At 40.8% G+C, this 25,328-nt stretch overlaps 1 protein-coding gene across 1 annotated transcript; it reads left to right on the plus strand.

The window, feature by feature from the left end:
- Nucleotides 1-1,585: 1,585 nt before the first annotated feature.
- Copb2 (coat protein complex I subunit beta 2) lies at nucleotides 1,586-25,056 on the plus strand. The gene is made up of 22 exons (XM_006975151.4): nucleotides 1,586-1,738; nucleotides 6,327-6,464; nucleotides 8,780-8,866; nucleotides 9,069-9,195; nucleotides 9,988-10,136; nucleotides 11,957-12,103; nucleotides 13,140-13,239; nucleotides 13,890-14,032; nucleotides 14,269-14,468; nucleotides 15,322-15,432; nucleotides 16,462-16,550; nucleotides 16,634-16,740; nucleotides 17,531-17,674; nucleotides 18,292-18,422; nucleotides 18,666-18,873; nucleotides 21,661-21,771; nucleotides 22,634-22,848; nucleotides 23,714-23,806; nucleotides 23,894-24,074; nucleotides 24,243-24,311; nucleotides 24,452-24,520; nucleotides 24,713-25,056. The coding sequence occupies exons 1-22, from the start codon at nucleotides 1,736-1,738 to the stop codon at nucleotides 24,806-24,808; spliced, it is 2,718 nt and encodes a 905-aa protein (XP_006975213.1). The 5' UTR covers nucleotides 1,586-1,735; the 3' UTR covers nucleotides 24,809-25,056.
- Nucleotides 25,057-25,328: the final 272 nt, after the last annotated feature.

Genomic DNA, 25,328 nt, shown 5'->3' on the forward strand with positions numbered 1-25,328 from the left:
TAGAAACATAATCTTAAGACAGTACCCAGTATAACTTTTCATATAGTGCAAGTTCAGTATATAAAAGAAAAAAAAAAAAAAAGAGAAGACAGTCTTGCTCAAACTGGTATTGAATTCCCAAGTCTCCTCCTCAGTCTCCCAATGCTGTGATTACAAGGGCATGCCATCACGACTGGGCTAAGAGGTGATTATAGGTCACTATTACAGAACTGAATGTTTGTAAACTGTGGCAGAAAAAGGCATTAAGATATAAAATGAACACACTCGGGGGTCTCCAACAAGGTAAACTACATAAATCTCTGGTGCCCTGGTGTTATATATATTTAAGTATTGTCAACTGAGATACTGGGGAATGGAGATGTTATTTTATTTTGTATTTCTTGGTAGTGTATCAAATCAAAATGCACCATCTTAAATGCAAGAGAGTTCAGGAATAGAAGCCATACTAGTCTACCACACTAGATATAGTTCACATTTAAAAGAAATTTTAAATTAATTTTTGCAATTGGTTCCTGTACAGTAAGCAATGTATGATTATTCGTCTCAATTATGTAAGATCTCATCATTGAGAGAAAATTTCTTTTTACTGAAACACAGAATAGTAAAAATGGATCTTTGGAAACTAAGTGACTTTTTGGTAAAGGAAAATTGAGGCCCTGTAAATCTCACAAGAACCAGGAACTACCTGATGAGAACTTCGGCTTCCCTCTCTCAGTCTACACACTTCCTTTCTGGAAACCTAGACTTTTTCTAAGTATCAAGGGGCAAGTTCCATTTGTTCCATAGTGTTATTTTTAAAAGGTGTGTGTGTGTGTGTGTGTGTGTGTGTGTGTGTGTGTGTGTGTGTGTGTGTGTGACATTGGGAGACAATGCTTTTGCACTTTTCTTGGCAACCCCTAGGGCACGGTACCTTCTAAAATTCAGCTATCTTAATACAGAGCTACTTTGGTGTAGTAGATAGAGCACAGAGCTCTTAGGGTATATTCCTTTGGGCCCAGATCCTAACAGCACTACTTACTAGGCCATTTTGCCCAGTTTCCTACTCAATAAAACGGAGACAAGTTGAGTCTGATCTGAAGATCGGAAAGGAAAGCATCTAAGCTACAATTAGCTGAAGGTATATAGCCAAACAAACGCAGGGCGGATGCAGCTGACTCCAGGAGGTTCCAGAACCAAGGTCCCAGGGCGCCTCGGACTTCAGATGCCGGGGTCCGGGCCACATCTTCTCGGCCTCGGTGGTTGTCACCCTTGGGCCTTGGGTCGTTGACAGCTCTGGGTCTCTTTCCGGAGCCCATCTGAGAACACTGTTTAGAGCCCTGTTTTCTCTGCCAGAGGCCCAAGCTGGTCGGACAGAGCTTCCGGGCTCCTCCGCTGCCGCGGGCATTCGCAGAAATCCAGCACAGCGCTCTGTCTTCCTGGCTTTCTGAACCTGACCGAAGGTTCAGCCACAGCCGCTGAGAGCCACCGCCCAGCCGGGGCCTCAGCGCCACACACTTCGGCCAGCTCAGCAGCGGGAGGCGCGGAAGGCCGCGTTACCTAGGAAACTGGGGCGGGGCCTGGCACCGACCGCCTTACGGGGGGATTTGCGCAGGCGCACAGCCAGGCTGCGAGTATCGCGAGAACCGGTTCCCGGAAGTTCCACGTCAGTGGGTCGGCCGGTCCGCGGGTCGGTGGGTTCCTCGGGATTAGTGGCGCCGGGAGCCTGTGAGAGGCTCGGGCTCGGACAGTCGGAGCCATGGTAGGTCGGGTCCCGCGGGACCGAGAGCGAAGCTCACCGGCTGCGGCGGGTTCCCGGGGCTCCCGGGCTGGGGACCGTAGTGAGACGCGGTCTGCGCTCCTGCTGCGGCCTGGAGGGGTTCTACTGGAGCCCCGCTAGGCAGAAGGCCGTGCCCGGAGGCTGAGGTGATGGTTTGGGTGCCTGCGAGTGAGCGGCTGCTGACTCTGCTGGCCGTCATGGAGCCTGTCGGTGCACCGCCGTCTGCACAGGGTCCAGTAGCGCGAGTCAACGCCAGAGGCAGAAAACGGACAGCAAAGGCAACTTGGACAAAAATCACGTCCTTCTCTCATTAAGCTGGTGTCTGCTAATCCAGCGTCCAGATTGCGCGCGGTGTTTGGTAGTGTGCAGACCCCAAATTGCAAACTTAAACAGAGGGGGGAAAAAGTCAAATGTGTATGGAGTCAAAAGTGGCATTTCAAATGCTTTGGCAGCCCAGTTCGTCGTTTTCTAGGGGCAAAGACAGACTGGGGGATTGTTTATGAAACTAGCTGATGTGATTTTCTGCACTTTCTTTTTATCATCACTGTCACGCTCAAACGTGACCCAAAATGCCTTTGTACAGGATTGTTACAATGAAAGAAGTGTGATAATATCCTTTTCTGGAAAAAAAAATAAGAAAATCAGTATTTGTATTCTTAAACATTTTCTTGCCTATTTTATTTGTTTTGGATCACATGATCAAATATTTTGGTGGTTGAAGACTGTAGGGGAAATAATTCCAAGTCTCTTACCTGACCGTTTAAAAAACACTTAAGACAAGTTTGCACAAAGGAGATTATAGAAAAGTTGAAATTAGAACAAGAATTGGCTGGTGAAGGGCATGGCCATTCCCAGAAAATCTCTTGGAGAAATAATTTGGCATAAAATTTAGTGTTTCCAGCTCCTCCCACACCATCCTCATTTGTACACTTTATCAGGTCTCCAAAGTTGAGAGCCACCTCAACAGACCTTGTGTGGTAACCACACCACTTTATATTAAACAGCTGGTGTTGGTGGAGCCTTCTGTGTTCATAGAGAACCACATTTTTGGAAAAGGCCCTTGGATCTGCCTAATTTCATTTTGAGACTTTTTTTTTTTAAATAGTGATATGTTGCTTTCATTCCTTGATGTGTGTGAATTCCACACCCATAGATTGAAACAGCTTTGGGTGGAAGGAACATTTGGGGAAAAATACTGTGTGAACATGTATTGACATTTTTCTTGTGATTTTTCCTTAACTAGTATAGTATAACAACTCTTTGATCTTGTCTTGGTGTTCTAACTCATCTAGAGATGACAGGGAGTAATGGGTGTATTATAAGCAAATAACACACCATTTTATCTAACTTGAATTGAGCAACTGTGGGTTTTGGTTTGGTGGAGGGTACTGGGACCATCCACAGACACCAAAGGATGACTGTTTTAATTCTCACAGAAAGCACAAAACGTGAATTTATACGTTTGCGTACTTACCACCGGAGTATTTACTGTCCTGTATTTTGCCAAACATTTGCCAGCTGATTGTCACAGCAGCCTGCCGATAGTTATGAGTTAATGTTTATGAGATGGTTACTGTAAGCCCTGCACTGCTCTAACTGAACTCTGAATTTACATCTCAAAACACCAAGAGGTAGATATTATTATTATCCCTGTTTATTCAAGTCAAACCTGGAAGGTTAAGTAAACTTATTACTGCATGTCTAATTGAGTGGTGCAGCTGAAGTTTGAACGTAGCAAGACTGTAGACCTCAGTTATGATACCTGTTCCAACCCCCATTCCTGAATAAAGTGTGAAGAGAAGGGCCTCTGTAAGTAATGATCCTGACCTTAAGAAATATGCACTCGGTAAGCAAGAAGAGCTGTGTGCACAGATGTACCGTGACTGGGGAAGAATCCTGGCTAGGCTAATCAGAAATGGCGAATTGGTGGCGTGGCAGTGGCATTTAAACTAAGTCTGGAGTTGAGGATGCATTGTGAGTATTTTAACCATCTAGGACTTGCTACAGTATCTTTTTAAAATGTGACTGGGATGATAAGCATGACTACAGGAGCTCTTGCCTGAAGTAACGGACATTTTTAAAGTAGTGTCTGCATTTGGGAGTATGTGCAGCTATACCGATTGACCACTTTGATCAATTTTAAAGCATTAATAGTGTATGTATTTGTAAGTATATACTTAGGTGAAAGATCCCACTATGGCTCCTGGCGTAAATATACTTTCTGTTTTCTGACTCTAAGATGAAAGGAAGAAGTTAAAATTTGTGACAGTAGTGACTGGGGCAGAACTTTAGAAGACACTGAAAAGATTCTGCCTTCTGGAATTAGCATGTGGTTTAAAGATGGTGGCTTGAGGATGGTTGAGATGGATAGGAACACATGGCAGTGGAAGTGTTCTCAAGGGAACCGAAGAGTTAGACCATGGGTCTGGCATACATTGAAGAAGAGTCGACAGTGACTTATATTTGACAGTGATCCAAAAAGAGGTGAATACAGGCCTTCTTGGGTGTTTGTTTCAGGGTACCACTCCGTGGGATCCTCATGTGTTGAAAAGTAACCCTAAATTTCTGTCCCATTCATGATTGTTATGGAACAGCGCAAAGAATTAAGCACAGTAACTCCTCCTGCCAAGAAGGCTTTTAGGTTGTGATTTAGGCTTGTTGAAAGGGAAATGAATTTTAAATTAGCCAATAGAAGAGAGTGGAACCTGCTGCTCCGGGGCATCATTGTCTAATGGATTACTTTTCAATGTGATGGCATCCCTGGGAGAAACAGAAAACTATCATCAAATCATTTTCTGTCCCAGGGTCCAGATAAGGAGGCTGGCTGGAAAGGGCAGTTTTAATCTATTACTATTTTATGGCTTGGTTTTGTTTAAAATGCTTCTAATTTTTGAGTATGTTTCTGTAAATTCAAAAGGCCTTCATGAACATGAGTAAACCTCTATTGATCAGACATTACTACTTGTCTACAGTTTAAATATCTCCCCCACCCTCACCTCTGATCATTTCCAAAGAACTCATTTAATATGGTTTAGGATTACTATAACTTCATGATGACACATCTTCACAATATTTTCTAACACAACGCTAATAGCATGGACATGAAATTGTGATTTAGTTGATGATGTTTAAATTTAGTTTAGTTTAAATCGATTTACCCGTCTCTAAACTAGGTGTTCTAGAAGTATCCTGTGGTTCCTTAGATGGCTCTCACTGTTTTAGGAAGTCACAGATGAGAAGTGTCCCTGGTAGTAAGATGCTATTGGCCTTTCTACTAGGTTATATTTGCACTAACGAAAGAGGTAACCATGCTGGTGCAGTAATACCAGAACATGCTGATGATACACCCTTTTTGAGACAAGAGTTTAACTTCTAGCCCAGATTGACATTGAACTCACAGTCCTCTTTTCCAGGGCCTAGAGTCCTGAGAGGACAGGAGTGCATCACCACACCCAACGTGACAATATATTCTTGATTGTCAAACAGTTGCTTTAAAAGCCAGATTTTATGTCAGAATGCCCTTGATGAAACAGTAAATATTATTAATGCTGTCAACCTCAACACTTGAGAAGGCCTCTTCTAAATCTTCTGTATTTGTATGACAAAATGAGGGTGTGTAAAATACTTGTAAAGTTGCATGTGTCTGGTGCAAAAGGGACTTTAATACAGATAAAAATTCAGGCTGCAGGCTTTACTTGGAATGGTGCTGCTTATTTAGCCATATTTTAGTAGACATAGCCTGATAACTGAAAGAAGGTAGCTGGTCCCTGACCATGTTTGTTACTGATGACAGAGTTTTAGAGACTGAACTTTGTGTATTTCTCATATTCAAAGGCCTATCAGTTGAAGTAGATAGTGGTATTAATAAATGTGACTTGATTCAGTGTAATGAAATGTGCCATATTTATGGATCTGTGTGACTCAATGAACCATCATTTCCCAAATAACCTGTGTATTACTCTGAAAAGCTTGGCAGTAGTTGAGATCTATTCAAAGTGTAATATAAACCAGTGGATTTTAATTTAGTGGAGTATAAACAGTTACTCCTATGGCTTCAGATCCTACAATACAAGTGTTTTTTAAGAACCCCTGCTTCTCAGGCAGCATCAAAGTAGAACATCCCATTCTCCAAAAATGGCTTACATGTTCTGCTTCCTGACTATATATGTTTGAGGCCAGATGGTGGTTGTTTTTGTTACATATCAACCAGAATGGTATACCACAACATACTAGAGACAAAAGCAGATATGAAAAACAGTTTTCTAGAAAGTCAAATTGAAAATTTTTACAAAAATATAAAACATTATCACTTGAAGTCCTCATAAATTTTAAGTATGTAAAGAAAGAGGTCTGAATAAGTAAAATTTGAAAACCACTGCTATAAATACAAACTTAAAAAAATATCCCATTTTTATAAGAGTGATTAACATGGGTGCGTTAGACTTAATTAACTCTATTCACAATTTAGGAAAGTGAAAACAAAATTGTTTCATAAGCTTCTTGATACACTGTTTCAAGAATATTTTATTTGGCTTAACCATCTAATTATTGAATTTTCTTTTCCCCTTAGCCTCTTCGACTTGACATCAAGAGAAAGCTAACTGCTAGATCTGATCGAGTTAAGAGTGTGGATTTGCATCCTACAGAGCCATGGATGTTGGCTAGTCTTTACAATGGCAGTGTGTGTGTTTGGAATCATGAGACTCAGGTAAGATTTTTGGAAGGCCTTTATTAGCAATAAAATGCCACTAGTAATGAAAGAAGCACCATAGTCCAACAGCTGTATGTGCGTTGCTTCTCAGGTGTGATCAGGAGCTGGGTTTGTGTGGGGGTGGCTTGTGGAAGAAACTCTTTATGGTATGTGGTATTTAAATACAGCAGCGTTGGTGTAGGCAGTGCTATACCAGCTTGTGTTCTGCTTGCCCTGCCTCTGTCACCAATGGCCAGGCGGTAGTTGCCATTCCCATGTATTGAGAGTGGCAGCAGCATTTTTAGAATCCAGATGTTCTTATATTTCAAATAAGGAAGTGTTGTGCCCTTTTGAGGTGGTGTTTTGTTATTTGATGCCCACCTCCTGCTATTTTACACACAGCTCATAACCACACTGAGCCTTGATTTATTACTCTGAATGGATGATAGTAGTTGTGACCTTTGCATGTCAGAACCGTCAGCACCTGGAATCCAATGACTCACAAAGAACCATCTCCGTGTGAGCTGTTGCTTTCTTACCGTACATGTAGCACTTCCATGGCTTGAGAATGCAGCCTTGTCTGCTCTTCAGATTGTTTAGCTCCCGGAGTGTGAGTTGGCTTTTCTCGCCATTTGTGCCACCACAGCACCTCATGTGTTACCCGGTCATGATGGTTCTGCAGCTGGCCTCTTTCACTTCTCCACACATCTTTGGATTTGTTAATGATTCTAAAGATTTTGTACATTTTTCTGCCATCTTGCAGACTGCACATTCAGCCTGCTCTGTTGATATCATAGTCACCCAGTAGCTAGCTCTGTGTATCTGTGTGGCACTCATTCAGGCTTTGTCTTAAGAATCTTTTGAGTTCTGTCCTGGGAAGTCAGGGTAGCCTTAACACTTCCTGTGAACTAGACTCTGGGATTTTCAGTGTATCTTGGTTAATGAGCCAGTAAGATGTGTTATGTTCCAGAAACATTTCAGTATTGCTTTCTTGGTACAAAAAGAGGCATTAAAAATGATAGCTTTGCTGGGTGGTTGCAGCACATACCTATAATCATAGCATTTGGGAGGCAGAGGCAGGCAGATCTTTGTGAGTTCAAGGTCAGCCTGGTCTACAGAGCGAGTTCCAGGACAGCCAGGACTATTCAGAGAAATCCTGTCTCAAAAAACTTAGAAACAAACAAACAAAATGATGGCTTAATTTTCAGAATTTAAAAGAGCAGGCATTTAAAATGGGAAAGCAAAGAAATCTGTTCATCTTTGATTTTTTAGGAGGTCTGAATTTCCACTCATGTAGATGATCCACTCTGAGCACCCAAGGGACATCTAAACCCTTAGTTTTCATGCTTACTGAAACAAACGAACAAGAACTACAAATAACCCACAGCCATTTTTTTCTAGTAATGTGTTGCTAAGATGTGAAAAAACAGTTATATCTTGTTTGAGTCATTTTTATGGGCTCAAAAAATTTTTATTTTTTTATTTTATCTTATTTTTGAGACAGTATAACTACATAGCCCTGGCTGTAATCCCTCAAAGCAAACTCACAAAGATCCCCTGCCTCTGCCTCCTAGATGCTGGGATTAAAGGTGTGCGCCACTGCACCACTGCACCCCATCTATGGCTCGATTGTTTTTAAGACCTATTTATTTTTATGTGCATTGGTGCTTTGCCTGCACATATGTCTGTGTGAGAGTGTCAGGGCCCCTGCAACTGGAATTACAGACAGTTGTGAGCAGTCATGTAGTTGCTAGGAACTGAACCCGGTCCTCTGGAAGAGCAGCCAGTGCTCTTCACCCCTGAGCGATCTCTCCTGTCCTGTGATGGCTCAATTTTTAAAGGAAACTTAAGCTAAGAGATAATTCACTGAACGGATAGTGGAGTGGACTGCACAGCAGCTGAATTCTGCAGCTGTCGGTAGGGTGTACAGTGGTGATGACTCCTGCCCTTGGAGAGCACAGTGGGGAAGATGGAAGGGGAGCATGGATTCCCTGAGCAGTGGGACAAGAAGGGAATAAAAGTCTCCCTAGGTAGGGTTTTCCAGAGGAGCCAAAGGGAGCACCGGACAGGAGAGGAGGGCCAGAGCACAGAAGGTCTAGAATGCCGGTCTGTGACCATCTGCTTTCTCTTAAATTTTTGATTTTCACATCTACTAAGGAAAGGGTGATTAGTCCTTTTCTTTTTCTCCCCATTTTAATGTTGGGCTGTCATACATTTGCTTAACAACATTTTAAACTAGAAATGCTTTCTAGTCTGATGTTTTAAGTACAGCCGAGTAAGACTTCAGTTATTTCCTCATAACTCAACATGTTTATTCTTGTTAAAATTTCAAGACACTGGTGAAGACGTTTGAAGTATGTGACCTTCCTGTTCGAGCTGCCAAGTTTGTCGCAAGGAAGAACTGGGTAGTGACAGGCGCAGTAAGTAATCCTGAGTATCAGACCCTACCCTCTGATTGGTCAGGAATTATGAATACCAGCTGCAGAACTGTAATGCCTGATTTGTTTAGTTAATTAAAAGTAGTGTGTGAAGGATGGATATTGTACCTTGAGCCTGTAATACTGTTTCGTTTTTTATGCAGTTTACCTCATAATAGTGACGTTTTAAAACCTCCATTCCTAGGATGATATGCAGATTAGAGTGTTCAATTATAACACCCTGGAGAGAGTGCATATGTTTGAAGCCCACTCGGATTACATTCGCTGTATTGCTGTTCATCCCACCCAGCCATTCATTCTCACAAGCAGTGGTAAGACACACCTGTTTCGGTCGTGTGCTCTCTGAGTAATGATTTTCTTTCTGTGAGACAAGTTAGGCTTTAACCGCTGTTTCAAGTGGAGCTCTTACTCCAAGTGTCTTTTAAACTATTGGAATCCATTACTCTGCTGTTGAAGCGGCCCACCTGTGTATTTTAATGAAATAACTGTATTTAGGATTATATTGCAATTGCTCCAATTCCTGTCAGGGAAAATGCCAAGGTCTAGATGCTTCACTATCTGGGGAGCCGAAAGCTCGTTAGTATGCCGATGAGCGAGCTGTTGGCAGATTGCCATCAACACTGGTTGGCTTATCTGCATATTCAGATTAGCTAGCTCCCCGGTATTAGTGGAAAGCAGTGGACCTGTGGGAGGACAACTACTCTGGGTAGCCCTGAGTTAGTAGTAGTCTTTGAAATGTTTTTAAATTGACAAGTGAGAACTTTTATAAAAGCAGTCTATCTCATCAGGCAAATGCCACCTCTTTCAACAGTCAGTGTTGTTCAGTCAGACTTAGACGGTGACCACAGTTCTTTTTAAACTAAATGAAAAGATAGTTTTTTATATATATAGTTGATTATATATATTTTGTCCCCACTGTTCTATGGTTAGGTTTACTCTGAGTTGGTAAATGGGGATTTGGAGGTCTTTTCCAGTATTGGTTCTATGGCTTAGATAATGGGATGTGTAAACTCTGCTACATTTGTTGCTTTAAAGACACCAAGACTGTCTTACTACAGAAATGAAAAACAAATTGCAACTGACTTGACTTTCTTTTGGTGTAGATGACATGCTTATTAAGCTCTGGGACTGGGATAAAAAGTGGTCTTGTTCACAAGTGTTTGAAGGACACACGCATTATGTTATGCAGATTGTGATAAACCCCAAAGATAACAATCAGTTTGCCAGTGCATCTCTGGACAGGACCATCAAGGTAGGTGTCCACCCTGTCTGTGCTTTACTGTGCCTGTCTGCTCTTACAGAAGGAACATTTGCCATGTGGAAGCAACATGGTGTAAATTAGTTCACACTATAGGATCTTAAAATAAGAAGCAGTGCCATGATTTTCTAGGTCACTGTGTTTTGTGTCCTCAGTCATTATTGCTCCTCATCATTTGTCTGTTTCACATTTAAATTCTGTCTGTTTTCCCCTTTTTATGGGCTGCCTTTCCTATAGAGTCTGCCTTGTCCATTCACTCTCAGAGTAAACTGCAGATACCTAAGGGTGATACAGGATTGTCGGGGCTAGCCTGGGCTGATGTTACAGACCTAATCAGTGTCCTCTAGAAATGCCATGAGTGTCCACAGAACATTGCCTTCATCAGCTCTTCCTCTGACTGCAGGTCTTTTCATTCTCCCATTTAGATTCATTTTTCTCTGGACATCTTGGTGGCTCTCTAAGGGTTAGCACAAATAGTCATTCTGAGAAACTCAAGTCAAGCACCTGATGGCTCTGGAGTGTGTGCCACTTTCCTTCTTAGCTTTTCCTTCTATTAACAGTCTTACATTGAGTCATAATTCATGTAATCTGGAATAATTTATCCTCATGACGAACTGGATGTTTGGGGCAGGAGCTGTGTCTCCCCTTGCACAACCCTAAGAAGACATTCTGAGAGAGCAGTACAGTGGCTGTCCTGGACACTGAGTACATGTAGCAGTGAGTGTGGTTAGGTTTCTCTTCATACTATCTCTGTCCATTGACTTAAAATTCAAATCACATTATTTTTGTTTATACATTTGCTGACATATGTATAATATTTTTATTACTTTAACTCATCTAAGCTATTATGTGTGTGAAGATCTTCAGGTTTTTACCTGACCTTGTTACCTTTTGTTGAATTGCCCTTGCTTTTGACATAGGTGGAAAACTGAGATCAGTTCTAACTTCTTGACTAAATTAGGTTTATCTATTTATTTTTGAGTCAGGGTCTCCAGTATATGCTAAGGTGGCCCAGAATTTACTGTGTGGCCCACACTGGCCTCACGTTCTCAATTTTCTCAACTTCCCAGATGCTGGGAACACAGACCTGTGACTCTCTACCTGACAAGTTTTCTTTCATTTTAGTACATGCTACTAATCTACTAAATCACCATCAAATCCTTACTTACCTTAGAGGTTCTCAGCATGTGAATACACTGATTCCTACACTCTACCTGGTTACCAGTTTTCTTAGTTTGCTTTCTGTGGCTGTGATAAAACGCTGACAAAATCACCTTGGGGAAGAAAGGGCTTCTTACTACATTTTATAGCTTGTAGTCCGTCATCCAGGTCAGAGCAGGAACTCAAGGCAGGAACCTGGAGGCATAATGGAAGCAGAACTGTGGAGGAATGCCCTTTATTGGCTTGCTCTTAATGACTTGCTCAGCCTGCTTTCTTATGCCGCCTAGGCTCACCTGCCCAGGGATGGCACTACCCTTAGTGTGCTGGGTCCTCCAACATCAATCATTAACCAAGAAAAGGCCATTCTGGTGGAGGCATTTTCTCCATTGAAGCCCCTCTTCCCAGATAACCAGCTTGTGTCAGGTTGATAAACAACTAACTGGACACCAGCTGAGCCATAATTTGTGTGGAGAAGCCTGGGAATTGACATCTGCAGAGAGCCATGTTTCTGCTCCTTGAAAATTAACATGAGAACAACAGCAGGACACCCTTGAACACTCTCTGCCTTGGGCTGTGGTGTTTGGTGTCTTGTGTGAGGAGCGGGTGGAACTGCCTCTGAAAGTGCTGACTGGCAATGTTGCTGTTCCCCGAAGGTGTGGCAGCTAGGCTCTTCTTCACCAAACTTCACTCTGGAGGGACACGAGAAAGGCGTGAATTGCATTGATTACTACAGTGGTGGCGACAAGCCGTACCTCATTTCAGGTGCAGATGACCGGCTCGTGAAAATATGGGATTATCAGGTACAGTTCCTATACCCTTCCTTGCTATACGCTGGACGTGGTCTTTACTGCTTCCTATAGTACCTCGGAGGTTTGGATGGAAGAAGTCTTTAGAGAATTGTAAGTTAAGGCCCCAGTATTTGCACCTAAAATGTGGTCCAAGAATTCTCCCCTTTATTAAAAACAAATACAAATGCATTTTAAGATTTTAAAAGTGAAATGCCAGCATGCTTATTGTTTGTTTAAAAAGGCTTTTACATTGTTATATTACACCACACATATCTAAGTGTCCTCATCCCCAGACTTTTGTACCTGAATGAAAACAAGCCCAACAGTGAATGTTGTGATGTAGCCATGGTACACATTTCACTACATGGAACAGTCATAAACCTAGTCATGCACCCGTATTGCCATGCTTTGTGTCTCGAAGGTTTTCTTGCTGCACCCCCCCCCCCCACTTCTAACAGCATAAATAGTTTCCCAATAGCAGAATATAGTGGTGCACATCTATAATTCCAGTATTTGAGAGGCTGAGGCTGGTGGATTGCTGCCAGGCCAGCATGGACTACATAGCAAAACTATCTGGGAAAAAGTTTCTATAAGCAAGTAGTTAATAAAGTAGGCCTCAAAAAAAAACCAAAAAAAAAACAAAAAAAACAATTTTACTTTGAAACTTTTTCAGATTTGTGTTTAATCTAGAAAAAAATTAAAGGCTAAAGCAATATGTTTGCCTAAGGCCACAGGTGAAGTCTGTGTAATGAAGAAATTGACTATGTCATAGATAAAAGTAATGTAGTTATCAGGAAAATAATATTCAGACGAAACCTCCATCTCTTGGGATTTTTTTTAAATGTAATAATTACATTTACTTTTATCTATGACATAATTGAAGAAAATAGTCTTATATTCAACAAAAGAGTAATGTTTTTAAAATGTCTGTATTAGGTCTGTTGAGTTTGCCATAACTCCTATCAGGCAAAAAGAAAGTGCACTGAGAAAATTAAGGATGTGTTATTTGCTTTCACTACTGAATCTGCTTCCTGTGTCTTGATTTCAGAATAAAACTTGTGTGCAGACTCTGGAGGGGCATGCCCAGAACGTGTCATGTGCAAGCTTCCATCCTGAGCTGCCCATCATCATCACAGGATCAGAAGATGGTAAGTTAGAGTCATGTCACTTGTGTGCTTGACATGACTCCCTGCATATTTAAACCAAGTGGTGCCCTCCATTCAGTGGGCTGTTTCTAGCAGCTTCCATATCTTTATTGGGATTCTAGACTTATAATATAGAAGAATAAAATGGCTTTATCATCATCACCATTCTAGTGTCTTTTACTCTGTTATTTAAATAAAAGTACATCAGATATTCTAGAGAAGAACTGGAAGAGCCTGTGCTTTGGAGTCTGACAGACCTGGGTTCGAATTTAGGCCCTGCCACTTTGCAAATGTATGCTTTAGGTAGATTAAGAGATGAGAACATGCTAGTCTACTCATAGGATTATAGCAAGAGGGAAGAGGAAATCACACACAGCAAACATGTGGTACATGGGAAGCACTCTACCCAGGAAACCCTGTTGTGATTTTACACTTAAATTTAATTCCTTTTTCCTAGTTTCCTACTTGCAAATTTGTTGCTATTTCATATTTATGTTGCTTTGTAAAGTCAGCCAAAGAATATAGGTCTAAATGTCATAAAATCACTATAAACTACTTTTATTGAAATAGAAAGGCTTCCATGCAGCTCACTCACCACAAAGAGTTTATCTTGGATGTTCATATCCAAAGGGAATGTTCACATTGCTTTTTAGGAACGGTGAGAATCTGGCATTCTAGCACCTACCGGCTTGAGAGTACACTGAATTATGGAATGGAGAGGGTGTGGTGTGTGGCCAGTCTGAGAGGGTCCAACAATGTCGCTCTGGGCTATGATGAAGGGAGCATCATTGTTAAGGTAATTATACTTTGTTTTAATGTGTGGACATAGGCAAAGCCGTTCTTGGGTTTTTGTACAGCCATCTTCCAAGTCACCAGTTTTGTAAAATTAGCATTTCTTTTGTTAACTAGAAGAGATTAGGCAATGACAGTTTAATGTGGAAGAAAGGAAATAAGACTCCATGAGAGAAAAAAAAGTCTGTTCCGTGGTTTTGATTTCCTTTTAGTCACTAAAAGCTGTTGTCATTGTTCCAGCTCGGTCGGGAGGAACCTGCCATGTCCATGGATGCCAATGGAAAGATAATCTGGGCCAAGCATTCAGAAGTTCAGCAGGCCAACCTAAAAGCAATGGGCGACGCGGAAATTAAAGATGGAGAAAGATTGCCACTGGCAGTAAAGGATATGGGCAGCTGTGAAATATATCCCCAGACTATTCAGCACAATCCTAATGGGAGGTAAGCTGTCTGTCGCTAACATTCCTCTCAGACTTGTGTGGGGTGAAGTGTTAGGAAGGTTGAGGACCAGTGCCCTAGAGCTTTAATAAAAGTCATTTTATAGTATATCTGGATGTCTTAAGCCATCTTCACTATCATAAATGACAAAGTATGGCATCAAGACTTAATCGCTGATAACTGCATTTTTAATTATCTTATGAAAGTTAAGGCATATATATTATTTATTTTTTTAATATCTTCAAACTTTTTTTGCTGTAAGGTTTTCATTTTACCTTTGACTGTCCTCCAATAACAGACATTATTATTTTCTAAATGAAATTTGAAGAGAGGTATTTTGTCTATTGGGGAAATATGTTTGGGTATGTAACATTCTATTTTTGTTTTTAAATGTTAATGATCCTGTTTATTTTAACAAATTTAGCAGTTGAATAGATCTCTTGTTCATCTAAATGATGCGCATCGGTGCGCAGGTAAACTCGCTGTAAAGTAGTGCCTTCGTTGGTGTGACTGCCTTGAGCACGGTGGTAGGCACCTTGGTGCTCAGCAGGCATTACTGAATAATTGGAGTGCTTTGCATCTTCAACTGTGCTTGCCACTCTGCCCCTGGCTCTGGGATTCATCAGAGAAGGCCATTGCAACAGTGTTTTTGTCAGTAACCCTATATTGATAATTGCTTTTGGACTTGTTGCTTAGAATATTATGCACAGCATATTCAAAGAAATGTGTAGCGCCAACATTTTAAATTATAATAATTGACTAAAGTAGCATTTGTTACTGAATTATTTTATCATAAATGTGGATTACTGTTTCCTGACATCTATCTGTCATCATCCCTGACTTCTGTTCTTTCTAGGTTTGTTGTGGTGTGTGGTGATGGGGAGTATATCATCTACACAGCAATGGCTCTGAGAAACAAGAGCTTTGGGTCTGCCCAGGAGTTTGCATGGGCCCATGATTCTTCAGAGTAAGTTAGAGTTGCGTGATGCCTGACTGCAGATAGGTTATTGGTGCCAATATGGTTGATGCTTTTCCATGTTAAAAGACAGTTCCACCCCAGCTGCTTCATTGAGGTATTTGGAGAGTGTAAACTTCCCTTGACCTATCTGAATTACCACTGAGCTGGCTCACTCAGGCTAATGTAATAAATTCATTCAGCTGGTGATCCAGGACCTATATCTGATGGAGCCTGTGACAGGACTTGATGCTTGGGGTTTAAGGCAGAGTAGGCTTTCATCAAGTCCTTAGGAAGCCCTCGCAGACATGGCTTCCCAAGGGGCTGCCCTTTATAAAGTATTTGGAGAGATGGTGCTATGCCATGTCACTTGGACAAGAACTCTGTTTCTGCATGTTCCCCATTGCTCATTCTTAACCGATTTCCATCTGAATTCAGAATATTCATAGAATGCTCTCATTAAAAGCAGGAGAGGCCACATGAACTCTTTCTAGTATATATAGTCCATAGCCACCAACACAGTCAGATTATCCCATCCCAGTCACCTCACTCCTCAGTCCCAGACAAACACTGATCTGCTTTTTGTTACTGTGTAAGTCAGAATTTCTTCTTTAGACTTCTTAGCACTTCATATAAATGGAGCACTATAGGCATGCATTCTTGGATCTGGCTTTTGAGGTCATCTATGTTTTCATCTGTATTAATAAGTAGGTCTTTTGTGTGTGGAGTGGTAGTCCATTGAATAGATGTATTACAATTTAAGCATTCACCTTTTGATGGATATTGGTGCCATTTCTAGTTTCTAAAATGGTTTGTAAGCTTAGCAATTTGCATAACACATAGCATGAAACCCATTCATTATTTGTCTAACTAAAGTTTTCGCTATCTCTTAGGACAAAAAAACATGTCAGTGAATTTTCAAATGGAGATACATTTTATATTTCTGAATAGTTAATATTAAGTCAGAAATATTTGAAGATACTTCTAACAGTTGATGGAATTTGGTTTGGTATGTAATATGCTGTTTCCTCTGTTCTTCAGGTATGCAATAAGAGAAAGCAACAGTGTTGTAAAGATATTTAAGAACTTTAAGGAAAAAAAGTCATTTAAACCCGATTTTGGAGCTGAAAGTGAGTGCTATTTATTTATGACACATTTTGAGAATTTTTGTAATGGCTCAGAATATTTGAGCAGAATCTGTGTCCTTTTTAAGGTATCTACGGGGGCTTCTTGCTGGGAGTCAGGTCTGTGAATGGCTTAGCCTTCTACGACTGGGACAATACAGAGCTCATCCGCAGGATTGAAATTCAGCCCAAGCATGTGAGTGTCTCCTCTGTGGTTGCTTCTGGGAGGTTTATCTTTGGAATTTCTGAGTTCCTCAGGTCAAGAAGGACCCTTTGCACACTGCTCTCCTGGTCCCATTGTGCTGAATACCATGACATTTACCTAAGAAGCGCTCAGAATATCAGTTCTGCACTGGAATCAGACAATAAACATTGGCTATTTGTAAGAATAGAGAATGTTATACAAATTCCAAGTGCCATTCATATTTTAAATGGCCTTAACAAAGTGAATGTGCTTGTTGAAGACAGGAAATTAGGGAATTCTTGATGTGGAAAAGCCCTTCTAGACTTGATGTGATGATGGTCAGGAGACCTTCTTCAGTAACAACCTTAGAGATGCCAGTTGGTTAGACAGCTTTCACTGTTGGGACATTGTCGTTAAAGAGCATCTTGCCTCCCTGTGTCCTGAGTCTGTCTTTTAAAAAATGGGGTCATGACCCTGGAGGGTACTGGCTTGTATTGTTTTTTCATATATATGTGTTGGAGAGAGAGAAGTAAGGCATGGGAGTCACTGTTTTAGAGACTAGGGAGCAGAGCGCCCCTCCTGAATGACAGCATGCTGGTCTCCCATTGGCTCCCATTGCTGGCCTGAGTACAGCAGCCCTGTGCAGTCACCTTCCCAACTGTATGGAGAAGTACACTGCTAAGTGCACAATTACTCCCTTCCTGTAAGACTGAACCTGTAGTGAACGAAGTGTGTACATTTGAGGTGGCCGCTCAGAAAGGCAGATCAGTCATCTGTGGTTTTTTTCTTTGTTGGGTTGCAGATTTTCTGGTCTGATTCTGGAGAGCTGGTCTGTATTGCCACTGAGGAGTCATTTTTTATTCTTAAATACCTGTCAGAAAAAGTCTTGGCTGCCCAGGAAACACATGAGGGAGTTACTGAAGACGGCATTGAAGATGCCTTTGAGGTAAGTGTCTCGGCTCAGCTTAGGGTTTGTTTTTAATATTTTATAGCCTTAAAACAGACTGTGCTGATTTTAACATGTTAGTGTAAACTAGGTTTGGGAAGAGTGTAAATTCTGATAACATAAAAACTAAAATCTTGACACAAACAGAAGCTGAAAGTGTGTTTGAAATAAATGTGTGCTTTTAGGAAATCTGCAGGCTTACTTTGATTCCTTCACTAAGGAAACTTGAAGATGTTTGGTTCTAAGACTATTGAGCCAGAGTGATTCAAACGGGCTCTGAAATGGGAAAAACAAACCATCCGCTGTGGGGATAGATGTCCTAAAGGACTCTGAGATACTTAACATTTCCAGCTTCTTGTGTGTTAAACCGTTTAGACTAATACTCGTAGATCATAGTCATGTACAACTAAGATTTCACAACATAAATATTCATCTAACTCTGTTTTTAAACCAAGACAAAAATTCCTAGGAAGAATGTTCTCGAAATGAGTTTTACTTTGCATTCCTTTTGTTAGCTTACCACTCTCATCATATCCAGCTTGTTGTTCACAGGTGTCTGGTGTTGGCTAAGATAGCAATAGTCTTTGTTTTTTGTTTGTTTGTTTTGTTTTCTATAGGTTCTTGGTGAAATTCAGGAAATTGTGAAAACTGGGCTGTGGGTAGGTGATTGCTTCATTTACACAAGTTCTGTGAACAGATTAAACTATTACGTGGGAGGAGAAATCGTCACCATTGCTCACTTGGACAGGTACTGAGTATCATTTTGCTTTTTATCTTAAGCAGTCTAAATTTCAAAGTGCTTTGTGAACCAAATGTAGTGTTGACTTGTCACTGTGATGGGATGGTTTCCCCACATTAGTTTTAGTAGGTTGTCTGATGGTAACCAAAACCACATCCATCAAATGTAAAGATATTGAGCAAGAGAGGTGTGTGTGTGTTGTTATTGAAACTGTAGAATTGGGCTTCAGTTTTATTTCTGTTTCTCTTTCAGGACAATGTACCTTCTGGGTTATATCCCTAAAGACAATAGGCTTTATCTGGGGGATAAGGAATTGAACATTGTTAGCTACTCCCTGCTGGTTTCAGTCCTAGAATACCAGACTGCTGTCATGCGGAGGGATTTCAGCATGGCTGATAAGGTCCTCCCCACCATTCCCAAAGAACAGAGGACTAGAGTTGCACACTTTCTGGAAAAACAGGTGAGAGGTTTGGCCTGCCTTCCTTTTTTTCTCTTTCTTATTTTTAAAACTAGCATTTGACAGAATGTTGATATGGATTGTAGAATGTTGCCTCATATTCCTCACCATTGATTCTCTTGAGTCAGGTTTCCCAGCTGAGGTGCTGTGGCAGCATGCGGCACACTTGACTTGAACTGAGAGCTCAGCACCCTCCGTGCCTGTCAGTGTTGGTGCTGATTTTAGCAGTCGCCTTATACTCACCCCCCTTTTTAAAGTTCTTGATGTCTTTATTTCTCGTTAAGTGTGGTGATGTACACCTTTAATTCCAGTACTAGGGAGGCAGAAGTAGGCACATCTTTGAGTTCCAGGCTAGCTAGGGCTACAAAACAAAAAAAAACTGAATTTTGTTTTAACTTTAAAAAAAAAAAATGTTGTAAAGTGCCCATAACAAAGTTTATCATTAGCAATATACCTTTTGCCTAATGTAACATTTTTTGTTTTACTTCAGTTACATATTCACAGCATATAAAGTAGGTTCTGCAAGGTATAAATGAGATGTTCTTCCTGTCCCCTTCCTACCTTCCAGAGGCATTTACTCTGTTTTCATGCCTAAGGATACCGCGATACACTGGTGCTTCATTTTTCAGCTTTAGGCATTTCATGTGAAGTGAAGCTTGTGAGTAGGGATTCTTGGGTGTGGACATCACAGGAAGGGGTGCAATAGGAAGCCATCATGTCCAGATAGTCACCTAGTCAATCTAGGGACTTTGTTTAAAACCTTCTAGGTAGGATTTCAGCCTATACACAGCTCTGATGGAAGTGACACTGGAGTATTCTAATGCAGCCTCCTCTTGAGCTGCTTCGAGTTGACTCGATTCGCCATCATTCTGTAGACTGAGTAGAAGCCAGCTCAGAGGCTGGACGTTTAGGACTTCATGTAGTTTCTCTCCATTATTAACATTGTTTTCCCTCCATACTCAGTACTCCCTTTTCCAGGGGTTGTGTATTCCCTAGACTGGAGACCTTCAGAGAACAGAGCTGTATGTCAGGGTTAGAGGGACAGTGGCGGGTCTGTTCTGTCCGCCTGCGTTTAGGAAGTTTTATCTTTAGTGTTGGTCCTTATGAGCTACCGTAGGGTTCTGAGGTGTAAACCAGGTCGTGTTCTGCCGCCCTCACTTCTGACCTAGTGAGTTTTCTTCAGTGTTTTTACTCTCCCACCAGCTTCCAACCTTTCAAATTTGGTTAGGATGGAGATGGCTTGAGAGATGGCTCAGTGGTTAAGAGTATTTGCTGCTCTTTCAGGGGACCTAGATTTGGTTCCCAGCAAGTACTTACCAGCTTATAGCTGTCAGTAACTCCAGTACCAGGGGAATCCAGGGCCCTTTTCTGGCTTCTGCAGGCACTAGGCATACATAAATGTGCTTACATACATGTAGGCCAAACATTCATACACATAAAGTAAAAATAAATCTTAAAAAGTTCTCTTTAAAATTTGTATTTTAATCAGTAATTAATTCTAATAATACATTAATATTTGTTAATTATATTTTTATTTCACAATCGTATTTCCTCTCCCTCTGTCCTTAGGAGTTTATGTCCTTAGGAGTTTTGTTGTATTTCCAGTCTCCACTAAGATGATGCTAAAGTTATCTTAATGGAGATTGGAAATACAACAAAAACAAGCACCTGTCACCCTCCTCTGTTCTGCTCTGTCCCTACCTGACCAGTTCCAGACATCTGCCCTTTGTTGTGTCAGCGCTAGTGAAGAAAAGCAGTAACTTGGATTATTTAGACCCAGTGTTTACACTGCACCAATGGGTAGGTGGGGGACGCGGAGCAGCACATCCCCGGCATAAAGCCATCCTGAAGATGTAGCCAGATTGAACTCTGAAAGTTGTCTGGCTTCTTCTGTCCTGACCATTCTCTACTAAGTATTTTCCTCTGGTGTGCTGAGAAGTACACCCCTGTTTCCCCCTGACACTGCCACATTCCCAGAGCTAAAACCTTGCCCATCAGTAGTTTTGTCTTACAGAAGCTAAATTTGTAATTACATCATTTGTTGTAAAACCCTGTCCTGATGGCTTAATAGAGCAGGAGGAGACTTTGGCTTTCTTCCTTTGGATACGTGATAGGCTAAATCTGAGACCAAAGTAAAGCACACTGATGACAGCTCATCGGTGCCTGGACCCCAGCTAGAAGCCAAATGACCGACAGATGATGGAAAGTTGGACGGTTTTGCCTTTGCCCGGCTTCCTCTTCCCATTTCTGTCATTAATCCTATAAAATGAATCCTGGACTAGATGGCCTCTAAGGCCCACTTCTGAGGTTGCCAGCAGCTGAATTGACCTATGCATGTGCTCCCTGCCCCCGATGCAGTCAATAAAATTTTATTTTGTATTTGATTAGGACTTACAGAAATACATGAAAACATCAATTCTTTAGTTCTGACCCACACCCAGCTCTCCCAAAAATCTTTTAAATTGAAGTATTTATTCCTGTAGCATCCTTGTTACAGGATGATCTTAAAGATAGAAGTATAAAATTATGCAAAGTAGACATTTTAGAAATAAAAGCACAAGAAATGGGAATGTACACTTCATTTGCCAAAAATGGCTGCTGTTTTGCATTGTTGGTAGTATATTCTTGACTAATGGATATCAAGTTATTTGAAGTTTAGATTCCATGTGGTCTACTATAGACTATGGGGTTTTCCTGTCAGTAAGGTCTTTTGAGAAATAATTTGTTGTGTGTATACTCTATGTGCACATAATTTCTAAGTCACACATTTTTCATTTTTAAAATGTGTAGGGCTTCAAGCAGCAAGCACTAACAGTATCCACAGATCCTGAACATCGTTTTGAGCTTGCTCTTCAACTTGGAGAGTTGAAAATTGCTTACCAGTTAGCAGTGGAAGCAGAGGTATGTTCTAATCCACGACTTTCCATAATCCCGGAAGGTACTTATATGTTTTTCTGAAACATTTTGTTACTAATGTTCTTCAAATACAAATTAGTGCCTCAATTTGGTGAGGCTGTTGTCTCTTTGATCTTTTTCAAAGATGCATTGTTAATCTTTGTATAAATTAAATGTGTTAAATTCAATATATTGTTAGTTCTGTAATCTGTTTGAGAAGTTTTTTCCTGTCTAGTCTAGGTCTCACAGTATAGACATGAAAACAATTTGCCATATTACAAACTTATGAGAGACACTGATTTTAAAGAAGAATTCTGACAATTTGTAGGTCTTCGTATATACTGTGTACTGGTAATTAGGGGTTAAGTACAGCATTTATAAGTAAATTTCAGATTGTACAAAAAAACTGTAGCTATCAAGATCATTTACATGTACATTTTATTTTATTTCTGGGAAGCTACAAATGACCATATTCATTACTCAATATTTAAGGACATAATTTTCTATTCTTCCTAAAAAAGTGTTACTGATTTACTTGTTAAAATAATTGCAGTCTAATGATGTTTAAATTCCATTTACATGGTTTTAGATTCAGTTTCACTAGGTAATTAAAAATGAAAATGAGTTAATTATCCATGTACCATTTGAATTAATTTTGTTCATAGGATTTTCATTTCATTACACATTTTTATCATGCCTTTGACTGACAGCGAGTTTACCAAATGTAACTCAAAAATTACATATGTGTGTCTGTCTTTGTATCTTCAATTGTCATCACAGTGATGTTCAAAGAAATAGAATGATGCTGATCTGATACTGGAAGCTTAAATGTTTATTTCCAAAGATGTCTTATCTTGAACTCTTACAGTCAGAGCAGAAGTGGAAACAGCTTGCCGAACTCGCCATTAGTAAATGTCAGTTCAGTCTAGCCCAGGAGTGTCTGCACCATGCCCAGGACTATGGGGGTCTGCTGCTCTTGGCCACTGCTTCTGGAAATGCTAATATGGTGAACAAGTTAGCAGAAGGCGCAGAGAGAGATGGCAAAAATAATGTGGCATTCATGAGCTACTTTTTACAGGGCAAGTAAGTATTATCTCAAAGTCTAAAAGACTTGAAGGAGCTGTAAGCAGTTATTTCTACACTGACTGTGAGGATGGTGTTGGAGAGGAATATGGAACACCATTCCTAGGAAAGAGCTGAGGGATGGCTGTTGTTGAGTAGTGGTGGCACTTGTAGTGACTTTTGATCTGTATCTTTATGCATGAGCTGTTCAGGGTCAAAGAGCCCACCAGTTACCTACTCCAAGACCATTTTACTAAAGGATAGGAAGAGGTGGCTGTTCGCTTCCAAAAGGACTAATGGCAGAGGACTGTCTACACCGCGATGTTTTTGATCTGTTTTGTGCAGGGAAGGGGAATAAAAATGCTATTTACTGTTTGAGCTCAACTTTAAAAATGTCACCAATTTTTAAGTCTAGCAGAGTTAATGTAAGCCAAGTCATGTGGACATTAGTCTGCCTTTTGGAAATAAAGAAGTATTTATTAGCCTTGCTCTACATACCAGTTCTTAAAAATCCTAGACTCAATCAATCATCAAACATTTGTTTTTGAGGTTTGTGCTAAGGAACTGAACTCCATTATTGAGCTACACTTCCAGGCATGTCATAAAACTCAGAATGCATAACAAGCTTGCCGTAACTCTCCTTAAAGTCCCATTATATTCTTAAAGTTATTCAGTCTAAATAAGCTAAAAGTGTCATGAATGCTGTCTTATCCCTCACACCCCTGAAATCCACTGGTTTTGTTCAACTTTAAGATAATTATTTATAAGGCTAGCAACAGAAGTGAATGTGTGGGGTGGGAGCATTGGAGGATTTTGCCTCTGTAACAAGCCCACACTTTAGGCTCTATGTGCTTTTATTTAACAATACCTCTGCTTTCCTCTACAGGCTTGACGCTTGCCTAGAGCTCTTGATCAGAACAGGAAGACTCCCAGAAGCTGCCTTCCTGGCCCGCACTTACTTACCCAGCCAGGTCTCAAGGTGTGGACTTAGTTTAAGGAGATATGTTTTAACTAAAACCAGGGCCCGGGTGCTTCATCTGTTTGGTTCTCTGATCTCTCTCATTAGGGTAGTGAAGCTGTGGCGGGAGAATCTCTCAAAAGTCAATCAGAAAGCAGCAGAATCCCTTGCGGACCCCACAGAGTATGAAAACCTTTTCCCTGGATTAAAAGAAGCCTTTGTTGTTGAAGAATGGGTCAAGGAGACACATGTGGATTTGTGGCCAGCCAAGCAGTACCCTCTTGTCACGGTGAGTGGCAGACTGCCAGGCTTCGTTTAGAGTGACTGCAAGGAGGAAACACATCCACAAGTCTAACTTGAAAATGTTATTAAGAGCTAATGTCTGGGATTCGGGCCAAGTGTCTAGATTATTTCTGATTTCAGAGTATTTCATTTTATCATTGTTTTATTCTGACAGCCAAATGAAGAGAGAAATGTCATGGAAGAGGCAAAAGGCTTTCAGCCCTCAAGAGCCACAGCTCAGCAGGTTCGTGAAGAACTGCATGTGACAGCATGATTGACATTGTTGATTTATAACATTCCCTGCAACTTCCTTTGCATGGGGGAATATGTAAATCTCTGGGCAAGTTCCTTTGGCTTCATGTTTACCTCTTACTGAATTTTCAGGAACCTGATGGGAAACCTGCTTCTAGCCCAGTTATCATGGCCTCCCAAACCTCCCAGAAAGAAGAAAAGGTGGGTCAGACATCCTTCACCCCCAGTCAGGAGGGCAGGCTTTTGATGACTTTGGTATCGTATTTCAGAGAAGAGGCTTCAAGTGGGATGGTGTTCATGTCAGTGTTAAGGAAATTTGATTCTGGCTTTAGACTGTGAACAGGTAATTTAACACAGAACTGTGTAACATCTGCCCTCTCCCTTTCCATGCAGAGCTTACTAGAACTAGAAGTCGATTTGGATAATTTGGAATTAGATGATATTGACGCAGCAGACATCAATCTGGATGAAGATATTCTGGATGATTGAACAGTTTGCCATTTACTTAAGTAACAGATGAAGACAAATTGATCACAAACCACCCTGACCAGGAACTATGGGAACTCCTTGATTTGCATATGTAAACAAGGGGGAACACAGCCATTTCCTCATCTTCAGAGGAGTTGATGGGCAGCGTTTAAGTTACTATGTTCTCCTTGTTAACTGAAACAGACATGCACTTTTGTTTTCATATTGCCATTAGACCACCTCATAAAATCTTTTGAACTAATGAAAAACTTGTTTGCTTCCTAATGAAAATGGACACGGAGTTTTAGAGGGCTAAGCCAAGTATCTCACTGGGAATCAGCTTTCTTTGAATAGCTAAGGGCATTTTTCCAACCCTTGTTCTGACTTTGTATCACTATCTCAGTCTCTATAGTTTGGCTTGTAGGTATACCTCCTAACCAGTCCAGCTGTTGGCCTCTTTGTATCCTGAGGTGTTTTGTTTGTTTGTTTTACCTGCATTAATGTGAATAGAGGAGTTCATAACCAGGCACTCAAATAGAAA

Source organism: Peromyscus maniculatus, chromosome 7 (assembly GCF_049852395.1).
Source record: "Peromyscus maniculatus bairdii isolate BWxNUB_F1_BW_parent chromosome 7, HU_Pman_BW_mat_3.1, whole genome shotgun sequence".
In the NCBI taxonomy this organism is placed as follows: Eukaryota; Metazoa; Chordata; class Mammalia; order Rodentia; family Cricetidae; genus Peromyscus; species Peromyscus maniculatus.